At 32.4% G+C, this 14,525-nt stretch overlaps 2 protein-coding genes across 2 annotated transcripts; both read left to right on the top strand.

Moving 5' to 3' along the window:
- The first annotated feature begins 1,391 nt into the window (after positions 1-1,391).
- LOC9329431 (peptidyl-prolyl cis-trans isomerase CYP23) lies at positions 1,392-3,585 on the top strand. The gene is made up of 8 exons (XM_002893324.2): positions 1,392-1,618; positions 1,839-1,952; positions 2,101-2,249; positions 2,432-2,504; positions 2,589-2,678; positions 2,786-2,825; positions 3,164-3,246; positions 3,332-3,585. Exons 1-8 carry the CDS (start codon positions 1,508-1,510, stop codon positions 3,350-3,352), a joined length of 681 nt encoding a protein of 226 aa, XP_002893370.1. The 5' UTR covers positions 1,392-1,507; the 3' UTR covers positions 3,353-3,585.
- Positions 3,586-10,527: 6,942 nt separating this feature from the next.
- Positions 10,528-12,162, top strand: LOC9329430 (transcription factor PRE6). Its single transcript, XM_021015059.1, has 2 exons — positions 10,528-11,101; positions 11,720-12,162. The coding sequence occupies exons 1-2, from the start codon at positions 10,973-10,975 to the stop codon at positions 11,873-11,875; spliced, it is 285 nt and encodes a 94-aa protein (XP_020870718.1). The 5' UTR covers positions 10,528-10,972; the 3' UTR covers positions 11,876-12,162.
- The last annotated feature ends 2,363 nt before the right edge of the window (positions 12,163-14,525 follow it).

The following is a 14,525-nucleotide window of genomic DNA, read 5'->3' as shown; positions in this document are numbered from 1 at the left end:
TATAACATGCATGCTTTTTTTATCTGATGCAGAGTCAATAATATGAATCGATAAATTTCTAAATGAAACCCAAATTTTTTATTTTCAAGTTTTCAAATTATATGCAAGAAATTTGATTTTGTATTTGACGTTTATCAAGCATACATCAACTATTACTAGCTAATAAGTATGTAAAATATATTAATATCTGAAAAATGAAGAAAATAGAGGGCTCAGTATTAGTTGGACGTCATTTTCATAGACCACGATTGATCTCTCATTTATACGTAAATGGAAATAATCAAATTCTAATTAAGAATTCTTTGTAAAATCATGTTTTAGAAAGACGTGTTGCAGTGTGGATGTTACTCATGTTATTCAAAAGTACATATTTCCTAGTAGAGCTACTGAGCTATCCTTTAATTTAGAATGTTAAATTCATGGGCCTGTATGCATCTTAGAATTTGAAAGATAAGGCTGAGTCGAATTAAATATATAAATATATACAGAAAACAATTTGCATTTCTTTTAGCTATTCGAAATCGATGTGTTTCCGTTGCACCGTGGAAATGTCGGGAATCGTGTTCTTCGAGGGAGCATTAACTCTAGATGTTGATTGATGTAACTGAAACCTAAAATCAAAAGCATGAATCTGCCCTAACCCAAATTCCAAAAACACACACACAACTAAAAAAGTAGAAGACGAACAAATGCTTTTGGCCAAGTTTTCAACTCATTCAACACCCACATGCCGTTATATTAGAAGCTTTACTCATTGTTTTTAACAACCAAACTCAAGTACAAATAATTTACCTGCCAAAAAAAAAAAAAAAAACAGAGCTAGGAACAAAATATTGTTTTGAATTCATTATTTTTCTTACTAATTTTCTATTGTTTCTCATTTTTTCAACTATTTTATATAATATACTAGTGTTACGTAAAATATATTCTGAATGGATAAGATAATAGTAAACATTGCATTAATGAAAAAAAGCTGATTTAGTTTGGTCGGATCAAAGTTTGTAGACCGGATCACATGTTCCGTTTTTTGGACTTTCAAGTAGTTGTATCATCCATGGCGAATGCATATCAAATTTCATTAGTTAGTAAATAAACATTTTGGGATTCATAGTTTAAGACCCAAATATACTAATTTCGAATAAATATCCAGATTCTTGGACCCATTTGGTTAGACCTCAAATCGACGGATACAAAACCGAATTTTTATTACTTTTAAATGTTAGAATTATGTAATCAATGTCCATTCCTAATAATGTAGTCAAATGTATAAAGCCCAAGCCAATATAGAAAATTAGAAATACTATTACTTGGAATTGGGATCCATGTAAAGAAGATTAAGCAAACAATTTTTCCGAGAAAACTATTTTGGGCCTTAAACATTGGGCCCAATACGATTCCGGTTATCGTCTTCGACGAATTAATTCACGACGAACAGAAAGTTTCTCTTCTCTGCCGGAGTTGACTTCAAAGTCTCTTTGATCAGATCGGTGCTAACTTCTAAACGCAAATGGGAAACAAGAGAATCTTGGTCGTGGGTTTGGCTTGTTTAGCCTTTGTCTCCATTGTTAAAGCTCTGTCTCATGAACCAGAACTTGGTTCGGCTCGTGTCGTCTTCCAGGTTCATTTCTCGTCTCTTCTTCTCTGCTAACTTTGAACCCTAGTGCTATTTCATGCCAATATTGGATATGATTGTGGTTAAAAGAAACTTTAGAATCAAAATCTCAATTTGAATTTGTGTGAAATCGATTTCAGTTTTCTTTCACTTTCTACCAAAATTCATGTTCTAGGATTTTGAAGTTTGTTAATTGTATGTGGAATGGATGATAATGGTTGTGCAGACTAGTTATGGAGATATCGAATTCGGGTTCTATCCAACTGTTGCACCCAAGACAGTGGACCATATCTTCAAGCTTGTTCGTTTAGGAGGCTACAACACTAATCATTTCTTCAGGGTATATGACTTAAAGGCTCAAACTTTGATGTGATTTTGCATCTATGACTTAATTTTGTTGGTGTTGAAAGAAGAAGCTGACAGAAATGAGGGTGTGAGTCATTTTGCAGGTTCTTTAACATAAACAAAAAAAGTGAGTCATTTTGCAGGTTGATAAAGGTTTTGTTGCTCAAGTTGCGGATGTGGCGAGTGGACGATCAGCTCCAATGAATGAGGAGCAAAGGAAAGAAGCTGAGAAGAAAATTGTGGGAGAGTTCAGTGATGTTAAGCATGTGAGAGGTACTCTTTCCATGGGAAGGTATGTATCTTTCGATCTCGTGTAGCTTGGATTGTATCTATGTGTTCTGTGAATGTTCTCGTGTAGCTCTGTTTTCTTCTATGTTTTCTGTAACTCGCTTTTTGTTGTGTTCATGTCTTTTTGGTAAAGGTAATTGCATGGTGATGTTTTTGTCTTCCCGTGGTTTTGTTTTTGTTCGGTAGATATGACGATCCAAACAGCGCACAATCTTCATTTTCGATGCTTCTTGGCAATGCTCCTCATCTTGATCGCCAGGTCAGATTGCTAATTCAGCGTGGACTGTTGGCTTTTTATCTCATTTTTAAGATGACTAGTAATAAGATTGGAGGTATTCAACAGTATGCTGTGTTTGGCAAAGTTACTAAAGGAGATGAAACATTGAGTAAGCTAGAAGAAGTTCCCACTCGCCGTGAGGGAATTTTTGTTATGGTAAGTTTTCAAGAGAAACTAGTCTTTTAAAGGCGGGTTTTCGTTTGGCTTAGTAAATAGTTGGATTTCATTCAACTTTGGTCATTCTTTTACCTTCTCTTTTGCAGCCGACGGAGCGGATCACGATTTTGTCGACATACTATTACGGTAAATATAGTCAAGTCTCAGTATTTTTGTTTGCTAACACATTTCTGATAACATCTTCGCTTGACGTTTGATGCTGACATGGGACACTTCAATTATGGTTAACTACAGTCCATAAAGAGATGTGACTCTAGCCTGAATTTCTTTAATTCAGGTCATTCATGTGTCCTAGGTGATAAGACTCAGGATCTAGCCTTTTGAAAGATTGGTTCTGTTTTTTTGGATCATAACAAAATTGATGCTGACAATTAAGAATCTTAATTAGTACTCTTAATCAAACAAGCAGAGATCCCTTAACATGGAGAATTCACGGGTTTTGTTCTTATAATCTTGTTTCTCAGACACTAAAATGGAGAGCTGTGAAGAAGAAAGATCTGTCCTGAGAAGAAGGCTTCAAGCATCTTTTGTGGAGGTCGAAAGACAGGTGATTAAAACGTCTATAGAATCACGTTTTGATGATAAGGCTAGAACATTTATCGTAACATTTATGGTCCCTTGTGTTTTGACAGAGAATGAAGTGCTTCCCGTGAATGAAGTTAACACATAAGAAACTGTTCAACAAAAGCCTTAAACACCAGGGAACACGAAGGTAAATGTATGTCTAGTAAAAAACTCAGAATCCTAGACAGTGTTTTGAGTGTTTATCAGTGAGAGAGATTATAGTTAACAGTGTAAAACAGTTCGAGACATTGAATCATGGATTGTTTCTTCATTGTCTGCAAAAATCTGATAATCACCGGGACAAAATCCCAGGTTCTGAGCACCAAATAGTCAAATTCTGAGCTAGTGAAATAAGCTCGGAGCAAATAGCAACAACACATGTGCTTTGCTTTTGTGCTCTTCTCTCTCCCAAAAAAACAAGGCATGTCTCTCAAATCACACAATTAGTCTTTTCACTTTCGTTGACTTTTGTCTCTTCCTTCATCCTCACTTTTGTCACTTTCCTCTTAATTTTACATTTTTATGTTTTGTTTTTGAGTCTTAAAATCCAAACATTACTACCTCTTCTGCATTAAAGGAGATGGGCTTGTTGTGTCTGTTGTTTAGGGTTTATAAAGGACACTTTAAAAAATATAGACCTCAAATTTTATAGTTAGAAACCCATAGGTTTGTGTTTGGGAAATGTAGTGGTGTGACAACTTTAGGTGACCACCACATAGTACTTGTTTAGCCCATTGGTTGCAACTTACAAAAATTTCATATACAATTTAATTGTCTTTTACAATAATATAATCTGACACGTGATTTGATTCACATATCCACTTTATGAATCAGAATCACATCGAATTCGATTTCTTTACCAATGCATTTGCGGTGTCGAGTTGCATGAAATAAAATACTGGTCTTTGTTCACATGATCAGAGAAAGTAACCACGTGAGAACATATTGTAATCAAGTTTATAACAATATTATCAAAAAGAAAATGAGGCCAAGGACATGCATATCCAAGATTTGTTTTGAAATTGTTTATCATCGTCTAATCAACTCAACTACAAATACAATTATAAAATTGAAAAATGATGTCGGTACAAAACACAATGTTTTTTTTGGCCCCAAACATACTGTTTAAACAAGAAGCCATCGAAACAAAAGATATATATATATATATATATATATTAAAAAAATATAATGAAACTACCAAGTAGCACAAAAGATATGAATTTTATAGCCCGTAAATTCTTACATCCCACAATATCTTAAGATTTGATTTAAAGAATTGATATTCCTTCCTAAAATTGTTTAAAATTTGATGATGTTCGTCGAAATTTTAAACTTACTTGCATGGTTATTTATAAAATAGGTTGGATTCTTAATCTGTCAAATTTTAGGACATTTATAGTAAAATATAGTCTTAAATTTTTTCTAATAAACTTAAATATGACATTTTTTAAATAACGAAAAAAACAAATTTTTAAAACATGATCTGTATTCGAAGTATAGGTTTTTCGACACAATATTATTATTTAAACTTAAAAGTGTCCAGTTTCTTAAAGCTAAAATTCTGTAGGATTGACAAGTTATCAAAATTTGGTTTTGGTGGTATTTCTATTGGATGTTGATCTATTGGTGTTTAACTATTTTTAGTTGAATGAATACGTTTAACCGTTGTTAATAGCTTTATTGTTCGACACCCTTTAATTATGCTTAGGGTATTGGGTTTGAATCATTTAATCTTAGCTTCTTTTTATCGAATTTTTGAATAATGATCGATGTTTTACGTTGTTGCACAGTAGACCGAATCAACCAAAGTTTTGTTCAAATGCCAGATTTTGTAAAGAAGTAAATTTTATAGCACCTACATGGATATAGTTAAAAAAAAAAGTGTAGTTTGTCCAAAAAAATAAAAATAAAATAAAGTTAAAAAAAAGTGTAGAAACATATTTTAGTGTATGGACATACATTTTAATGTGTTTAGATGACAATTTTGTGAATTTTAATTTAATGATCAGTTTTCTCTATTATGTCAAACCCCGAACCAAAGACATTATCATTTCTTTGGGGATTAAACTGATTTCTTAAAATTTTCTAAGGGACATTGGTCAAAGTCACAAGATTTTTACTTGATTGTTTTGTTCAATGACTTAAAAAGTTATAATTACCTTCTTTGTTTCCAAGTGTTTGAATAACTACAAGTTTTCTTTATTTTTTATTTTTTTCTTACGTATTGTGTAATAAAGTACTGGCCAAATATTTATGGCGGAGTACAAAATGAATACATTGTTATACCCTCAGATATTATTTGGTCCGTTTTAAAATTAATTTATTACATATGCATATATAGTTGATAAATTCCAGCAATTACTACTACATTGCAATGTGTAGACATCAATATATCCAGAAATTGGATTTTGTGAGAGGACAACAGTGGCAGAAACATCACATGAGGTTTCATACAACCCTACATCATTTTTGTTTTCATAAAATTTGTAAAAGCCTTGTGGGTTTCGGACAAATGTTCATGTTTGGATATCCATCAGATAAATTTGTAAACATGTTAATATTTGCACATATCACCAAATGTTAAAATTTGGTATGAGTGTATCTGTTTTGGGTCAGGTTCAAATGTACTCTTTCACTTCAAATTGTTCATCTGCATCACATTTATCAAAGCAATAAATATATAATATGACCAATTAAGCTTTATTCTTCCTTCTAAATAAATAATAACCAAAAGTTCTAAACATTAAAGTTTTCTTTAATATGTGTGAAAATTCTAAACAAACATCATCTAGAAGCAGAGGGAGTACAATACTAACTTGTTTTCTAAATTTTTATACTAGAAGATTTTTAAGTTTTAGATTCATTATCTCTTTGAATCAAGACCAGATCATGCCACTTAATTCGGTTATAGCACAAGTATTTCTCATGTTGGAATTGAAGAGACTAAGCTCATAAGAAAGAGTAAACAATCACTTGGTGATTGAATCTCAGTTTATCCACACAAAGGGAACTCATTCTCAAGAGGAAGAAACCATCAACTTGTGATGGAATCCACACCAATATAGCTTGATAGAACCGAAATCTCTATGGAGAGAATCGATCCTAGCAAGACAACTATCTCTAGTATAAAGCTAGATTCGTGAGAAGTAACACAACACTAAAGGTTTGTGTACTTAGAGAGAAACGAATCTATGAATCATTTAGCTAGAGTAAACAACATAAATAAGAGATTAAGAAGAGTTTAAGGTGTATTTAAGAGTAGTATGACAAGCAATAGGCTGCTTAGAGGCAGCCCTAAATCGTGTAACACTATCTCTCTACATTGTAACACTTTGGTTGAACACAAGTAAAGAAGAGAGAGCTACACGAAATTGATAAGAGCTTGTCTTTTCTTATTGATATGTTAACATTTACAATGAGATTACAAGGCTTTATATAGAAGGAGAACTAGGTTAAGATGTCTCACAATTCCCTTTAATCCTAGCCCTTCTTTTTTCTCTTTAAATCTCCACCATTGAATTCAAAATAGCTTCTAGAAGGTTGTGGTCCTCTTTTGTCTTCTAGAAGGTTGTGGTCCAACTTTGACCAAGACCAAGTTTGAATTTGAGTCTCCTTCCTTTGTCTCCAACGGCTCTTAGGTCTTCTAGAAGGTCTCTCATGGGCTTCTCTTATGTGACACCAATCTTGCACATTATTATCTTCACTAGGTGACACGAGTTTTGCACATTCTTGTATTCATGCATAGACTTCATTTTGCATCCTCGGTCTTGATACTTTTGACACCAATTATGCACATTAGGTCATGATAACTTTGACACTAATTTTGCACATTGGGTCTTGATAACTTTGACACCAATTTTGCACATTGGTGTCTCGTCTTCGGCCTTGCTTGAGATCTTCGGCCTTGACTCGTCTTATGTGTTTACACCAATTTTGCACTTCGGTGTCTTGATGACTTTACACCAATTTTGCACTTCCGACCTTCATACCTTGAAGTGACCCGAGCTTTGCACGGCTATCTTATGGAGATCTTTCTCTTCACTTGGTTCAATATCTCAAACGTAGCAATTGTAAAATAATTTAGTAGAATCTCCAAGATATATATCGAAAAAATATCAAAAAGTCTATCATACATTTTAAGGATTTGTGTATATCTTATTGTGAGATCATTAGTCAGGAATTTACGTTAACTGTCATAAGTATTGTAATTTTTTTTTTTTTAATCAACAAAAGTATTGTAGTTTGTAACCATTGTTTTTTATTATGAAAGTGGTCGAGTGGATATAGCTTTTTTGGGTTTTTTTTTTTTTTTTGGAAAGAAAGTGGATATAGTTCTTTCAAATACAAATCTCTCACCGATCACTCTATCAGCAATATATTTATTGTACTTGAAATCGGTCTCGATATTCCGACAAATTTAAAATACCTATATAATCTCTTGAACTAATTGTGTATTAGTAATATATGATTTTATAAATCTATGTTAGAAATATAGTTTTTTTCTTTATATATGTGGTTTGTATAGAGTCAAGTTCATGCGAAATCAATATCAATTATTAGTATAGATTTAGTTTAACCTAATCATATTAACAAGTAAAACGCAAATCGGATTCGATCTCAAGGAATCCTGATCCTACCTACATCCAAACTAGTAATATGTAGGACAGGAAGGTGCCACAACACACACACGTATTCGTACAATAATTAACGAGTTAGCCTAGCTTGGGCTCCTCCGTCTATAGTCTTATACCTTTTAAACAAAATTAATTAAGAAGATTCTCTGTGTGATCCGAACTCCAAGAACGTTGTTTAGTACTAATAATCTAAAAATCTTTTGGAACATCGTCTGTACACTGTTCCACAAGTAATTGAATATATGAACATATGCTTCCATCAATGTATAAGCATTAAAATAATACTATATGATTATTATTTTGTAAAATGGAAGAAAAAACAGAGATTGCGAGACAACACATGCCATGTTTTAAAATCTCGGGGATGGGTTGGTTTTATCGTTATATGTCTTTGACCGTCAACAATGTTTGGCTCCTCGATCGTTTTTTAACCTTTTAACCCATACTATGAAATGTCCGCAACTACTATTTACTTGTGACGTGATAAGCATCTTCTCATTAAAATCTTGATATTGGTCGGTCTAGGGTTTACCACAAACAGATAACAAATTTTTTAAAAAGCTACACTTGTTTTAAGAAACAATAATGTATAAAAAAACAAGTGTACTCTCTATAGCTGAGTACTAGCTAGCTAGTAGTAGTCAGTTAATTTAACTTCTATCAATTGATATTTATTAGAGGCATATTCTTTTTCGAAATATTATAACCAAAATTTGTGGGAGAAAACGGCATAAATTAAGAGATGGGGGGTTCCTAATTAATAGGAAAGCTACTGATCTCGGACTGCGTGTAAGGGTAGGTCTCATTAATAGCATATGCATGTTGTATTCACTCCGCCGGAATTAACCGCATTATTCTCTCAGCTTCCTATTCAAATTAAACCCTTCCAAGTCTCGTTTGAATTCTGACTTGGACGAATCAAATAGTCTAATTGGATATAGATATCCAATTCCTATAGTGTTTTTGTTGTTTATTGCTTTAAATGTGTGTTCATCAATGTATTTTCATGTTACATGTGTGTATCAAATATCAATGTATATCCGAATCTGAACTATAGTAGTCGCTTCCAATTGGATGATTCTTTTCATAGTAATCTAAGAGGTTGATTTAGTTTTTCGGTACAAGTCATCTGTCCTGTAGCTTTGGTGTTGTTTTCAAACAAAACATGTATACATATATACTAATTTCAAACTTTATTGATACCAAACCATGCAAAATAATATTATGTCTATACAAGTATTATAAAAAGAAATACATATTTTCATTATTTAGCTGAAAAGATTATGTTATGTAAAATTTGTTATTTTTATTTTGTTTTTTATGATAAATAGATCAAGACCTATATATATCTTGTTGACAACGAAAACAAAGAAAGAAGATTAATAGATCAAAACCGAATTAAAGCAAACATCTACCACATAATAAACGCAATGCAAAACCAACGAACTGAATCCAATCGACAATCGAATACCTATCTCTGCATCTAGCCATCTACCACATGATACTCAAAATCAGATTTTTATGGAAGGTATTTTTATAAAAAACCAGAGTTGTCAATTGTAACATCCAAAACATGATCCGTAATTTGGCTTCAACATTTTTTGGTCTTTTCTTGTACTATATGTCCTACACTCTTTTCATGAAATAGACCAGCACACTAAAGAAAACTAAGAAATATGACAGTAATTTTTTTTTCCCGTATTTTATATAAGAATAATTAACTATATATTTATTCTTCAAAGATTTGGATGTTGCATCAAACATGGATATGTGAAGAACTTTTTTATACAATTTCCAAAACCATTGAATGAACTCAATGTAAAAGTTTGAATGATAAAAATAAAAATGGTAAAAAAGAGAGGAGAATAGAAGAGAGAAGTGATTTAAAAAAGGGACAAGGAAGTAATACATATAACGTGGGGATGCAATGGTGAGACTGACAGAGAGAGAAGGCAAAGAGGGACAGTTTAGTTTGGCGATAAACACACATTTTGCCATTTTAAACCCCACTTGATCCCTCTTCTCCTTTCCATGGCCCTAGCTCCCCTCCTTTTCTACGTCACTTTCCCTATTCTTGTTTTAATTCTTTGATTTTTTCTACTTGGATGCGTTGAGCCAAAAATGTTGCAATGAGTTATTTCTACTTGGCCCGATTTTGGAAAGCTCTGTAGCTTTGTGGACTGACTTTGATTTGGTTTTGATTTCAGAGAGTGTGGATCAATCTATGGTTAAACGTTAAATGCAAAGTAAAATAAGGGTTGGATTTTATATTGAGGGTTCGATTATGTTTTTTTGGTCCCATACCTAGCTAGTCACTGGAAAACTCTATCATATCCCTTTAGATAGGTTTTGATCGTCGTATGGAAACGAACACTCTTTTGGTAACGAATATATTATCACAAGACATATATAAGATAAATTATTAGATTGAAAATTTGTAGTTTATTATAGACATACAGTAACACTAGTCGTCTGAAATAGACTTTGCACATTATATGGACTTACAGTTGTAAACTCCATCAACTCTTATCCATCTATTGTGAAGTTGAAGACTTGAAGTTGATACTACACCATGTGAATAGCTCGATAGAAAGAAGGTTAAGTGGAACAGGAATAGAAGAAAAAGAGTAAGAAAAAAAAACTTGACGTGGGTGAGTTTTACACATGTAACAATCAAGAAGTTGTTCTCGTGGGAAAGTAAGTTTAGAAGCTTACCAAAAATAAACAGTATCTTTTTGTACTAAGCGACTATGAAAAAAAACTGAGAACAAATAATAATAAATATTTAAAAGCTAAAGACGCCCTTATTAAAGAAACATAACCCACACCCTCCCTCCATGCACTTGTCTCTTCTCCTTCTTCTTCTTCTTCTTCTTCTCCTTCTTCTTCATCATCTTCTCTCTCTTCATAAATTTGCATTATAAAAACACATCCACTTTGCTCCTCCCTCTTCAACACCTTCTTCTCCACTCTCATTCTCTCTCTGACACATTAACTACTTATCCTTCTTGCATTCTTCTCTCTCTCTTTCTCTCTACACACACAAACAAACTTAATAATATATCAAGTAAGAAGATGTCTAGCAGAAGATCATCACGTTCAAGACAGTCAGGAAGCTCAAGAATCTCTGACGATCAGATTTCCGATCTTGTTTCTAAGCTCCAACACCTCATCCCTGAACTCCGCCGCCGCCGTTCTGACAAGGTATATATACACTTCAAAATAACAAAATTTAATCTATATATCTTTCTTGCATATACATACATACTTATTTTGTATACTTGTATAACTTAGCCTGCACATGGACTTAGAAAGTTACAATGAATTGGAACCATATATGCATGGTGAAATCCAACGGCGTGTAGTTTAAAGACATGTGGCTTACAATTAACTATACGTAGATAAAGTAACATTAATTCACAGCCTCATTTATGCATATATCTTGTTTGTTCTTTGAATGTTTTTTTGCAATTAAATTTTACAAGTTGGTGGTGTGGGACTCAGTTTGTTCCCTTCCTACTTCCACGTACCTTAACTACATGTCTCCTCATTACTCTTCTCTACCTATATTCTCACCATAATTCTATATATAGCTGAGGAATATGATTAATAAATAGTGGCCGTTTATACTGTTGTGCACATTGAAGTGGTAATCATGAGAAAAAAAACTAAAATTCTGTTGAAAAGTTTGAAGATATATGAAATTGTTACAAAGAAAGAAAGAAAGCAGAAGCACATGTTGTCACGTACTCTTTGTAAGGATCTAAATGATCGTTTTCTTGTACTTTAAACTAATGATTAAATGTTTAAATTATTGGACAGGTGTCAGCATCTAAAGTACTACAAGAGACTTGCAACTACATCAGGAACTTACACAGAGAGGTTGATGACCTCAGTGACCGTTTGTCGGAACTCTTGGCTTCGACGGATGACAACAGCGCCGAAGCAGCCATCATTAGGAGCTTGCTTAATTATTAAATCCACATTACTTAATCTGAGAGCTATTAATCATCCATTTCCGGCCACCAAATTTATCTTATTATATATGGGTATCTGTTTACTTCTACATCATATATTATGAGATATAGCTAGGGTTTCGGGTCATTGTTAGGCCAACTCATATATTTATATTTAATATATGGTTATGTATGTATTTATATATGCATGTTAATTGTATGTGAGGGTCCAGACCTGGCGTATAGTAGCCTGTATCATGAGATCCTCTAATATTTATGATTAATGACACAGTTCGTTTCCTTTTTTACCTACTCATCTACTGTTATAAGTTTCGTTTTATCATATTTTGCTATAGTTAAACATGCTGAGGAGATTATCGGTGTATGCCAAAATTTCTTAGTTTAAAGAAACTAAGAATAATATATGTATGCAAATAAATAAGTTCTGTTTGGAAGTATGTCCAATTTAAAAACGTGGAGAAGTTGTGTTTGAATTTAAATTGTTTAAAATATGATAGAAACAGACGAAGACCTCGATGTTTTCGAGGTCCTTTAGTTTGGATTATCTGTTTTTTAATGTTATCTACGGTGTATGGTCTGGTCGTGCCACTTTATTTAAACCCTCTTGCATGTGATCATTAATGTGTGACCTTCGTCGTGTATTATAAGTTTATAACACGTATTGACTCGATAATTACGGTAACAGCGTGGTGTATTTAATGGAGTAGATCATTATTATGTGTTGAAATAAATTAGATGAATTTCATATCTCGTGCAAATACGAAAAGCAGTTTCTCAAATTCATAAGGTAGAGATATTCATACATAAAAGGAAAATATATATAATGGAATGCAAGAAGGTCATATACTTTTTATTTGAACAGACATAAATTATTGCGCCTGAAAGTTAAATATAATCATGTATCAATTCTCTCTCTCTTTTTTTTTTTTTTTTTTTCTTTTGGGTCACTGGTTGTTTTTATTTATGACTATGAGCAGAAAAGACTAAGTGCTGGAGTGCATATTATTTTTTAGACGAATTCAAAAACATGATGAAAAGTTGTATGACTTGAAGACATGTCATAATGTGATACACGTTCAGGAGATGGTAACACGTTTTTAATGATAATCTCTCAATTTATTATTTGTTTATAACATTTTTTCCGACAAATCTAATAGTTTTGAGTTATCACAAATTCTACAAGAAACCCATCTAAATTTAAACATGGAGAATTACTTCGGAACGTCTACCTTTACTATCAACCCTAAAATCATTGACTAAATGAGCCTAGGCCCAATTATGTTAATAAAAGAGCCTTGGCACAATTCCTGGCTAGAGTTCCTTTCCTTTTCTGTTCTTGTAATTTGATTTTTCTTGTCCTCTCAAACATACCAACATTAAACTAATACTCAAGAGTCAAGACCATACAAGTATACAACTTGTTGTTCCCTTTCAACAATTGGCTTTAGCCATATACATTAAGAAGGAATAGGCTTGCAATGTGATTTTTTTTTTTTCCGGCAAATTAATTATATTATATCATAAGAATTTACATGATACACGCGACCATTCAAATAAGCAATGTGATTTTCCTATTAAGCAACAAATGCAAAGATATATATTTTGTCAATGCCTTTTGATATTAAATGAAAAAATTGTGTATCTTATATGTATATGCGTTGTTTGTATGTCGTTAAATTGCACTTCTCATTATCTCATTTCTCATGGTACATAAAAAATTCATAGAAAAAACAGTTTATTCTTTTAGATAAGTACGATTGAGGTTAAAACACACAAAAAAACTCGTGGTAATTTATAAAATAGTTTCAACACAATTTGTAAACTTTTAGAATAAACTGGTTGGTAACAAAATAATTTGGTAGGGGCGACCAATTTGTAAAGTAGTTGGGCCTAGGGCCTATAAAAAGTACATAATCATATAACCGACCAAAATGTATAAGAAATGGGCTTTGTGTCAAAGAAACACAATCTGCAGTGACGAGAACTCTTGTGGCCGTCCCCCGAAAGTATGTTTACCTTCTAAAGAGAAAAAGTCATGTTAAGTTGTAAAAGATTTTTAAAAGAAGAAGTCTAATCATATCATAGACTAGTGAGAATTACCATGTAGGACCTTAAGAGTTTGCTTTCATATCATTGAGACATAGACAAGTGATACCATGTAGGGCCTCTAAGAGTTTGCTTGCATATACTTCTTGACGACCAAATTCACAAGTTCTAATTCAAGATATAAATAAAATTCTATTGACTTGTGGCATTGTTCTTGTTCTTTTTTTTTGTGCAAAGGCATTATTCTTGTTCAACCATCCAAATTTAAACCTTATATAACGTCTGTTATTGAAAGAAAAATTTACTACACATTAATTCTAAAAATAATATAGGGAAAACATCAGTATTTTGACATCTTAAATTCAAATCCAATTTTTTCTAAAAGAGAAATTGGTAACAGTATTTATAAAATTCAAAAGTTATAAGTTTGTTAAAATTCACAAATTACCTGAACAAAATACTCATACGTATATCAACATGGAATATATTTCAAATTATTTAACAATGATGGTCTATGAGTTGAAAGAATTACTATGAGATTGAAGGATCATGATAATAAATTAATAATCATCATCATCTTTCTCTCATCGGCTTCGAGTCTTGTC

Source organism: Arabidopsis lyrata (genome assembly GCF_000004255.2).
Source record: "Arabidopsis lyrata subsp. lyrata unplaced genomic scaffold ARALYscaffold_1, whole genome shotgun sequence".
Classification (NCBI taxonomy): Eukaryota; Viridiplantae; Streptophyta; class Magnoliopsida; order Brassicales; family Brassicaceae; genus Arabidopsis; species Arabidopsis lyrata.
Note: the sequence above shows the minus strand (reverse complement) of the source record. Positions and strands in the feature narration are given on the sequence as shown.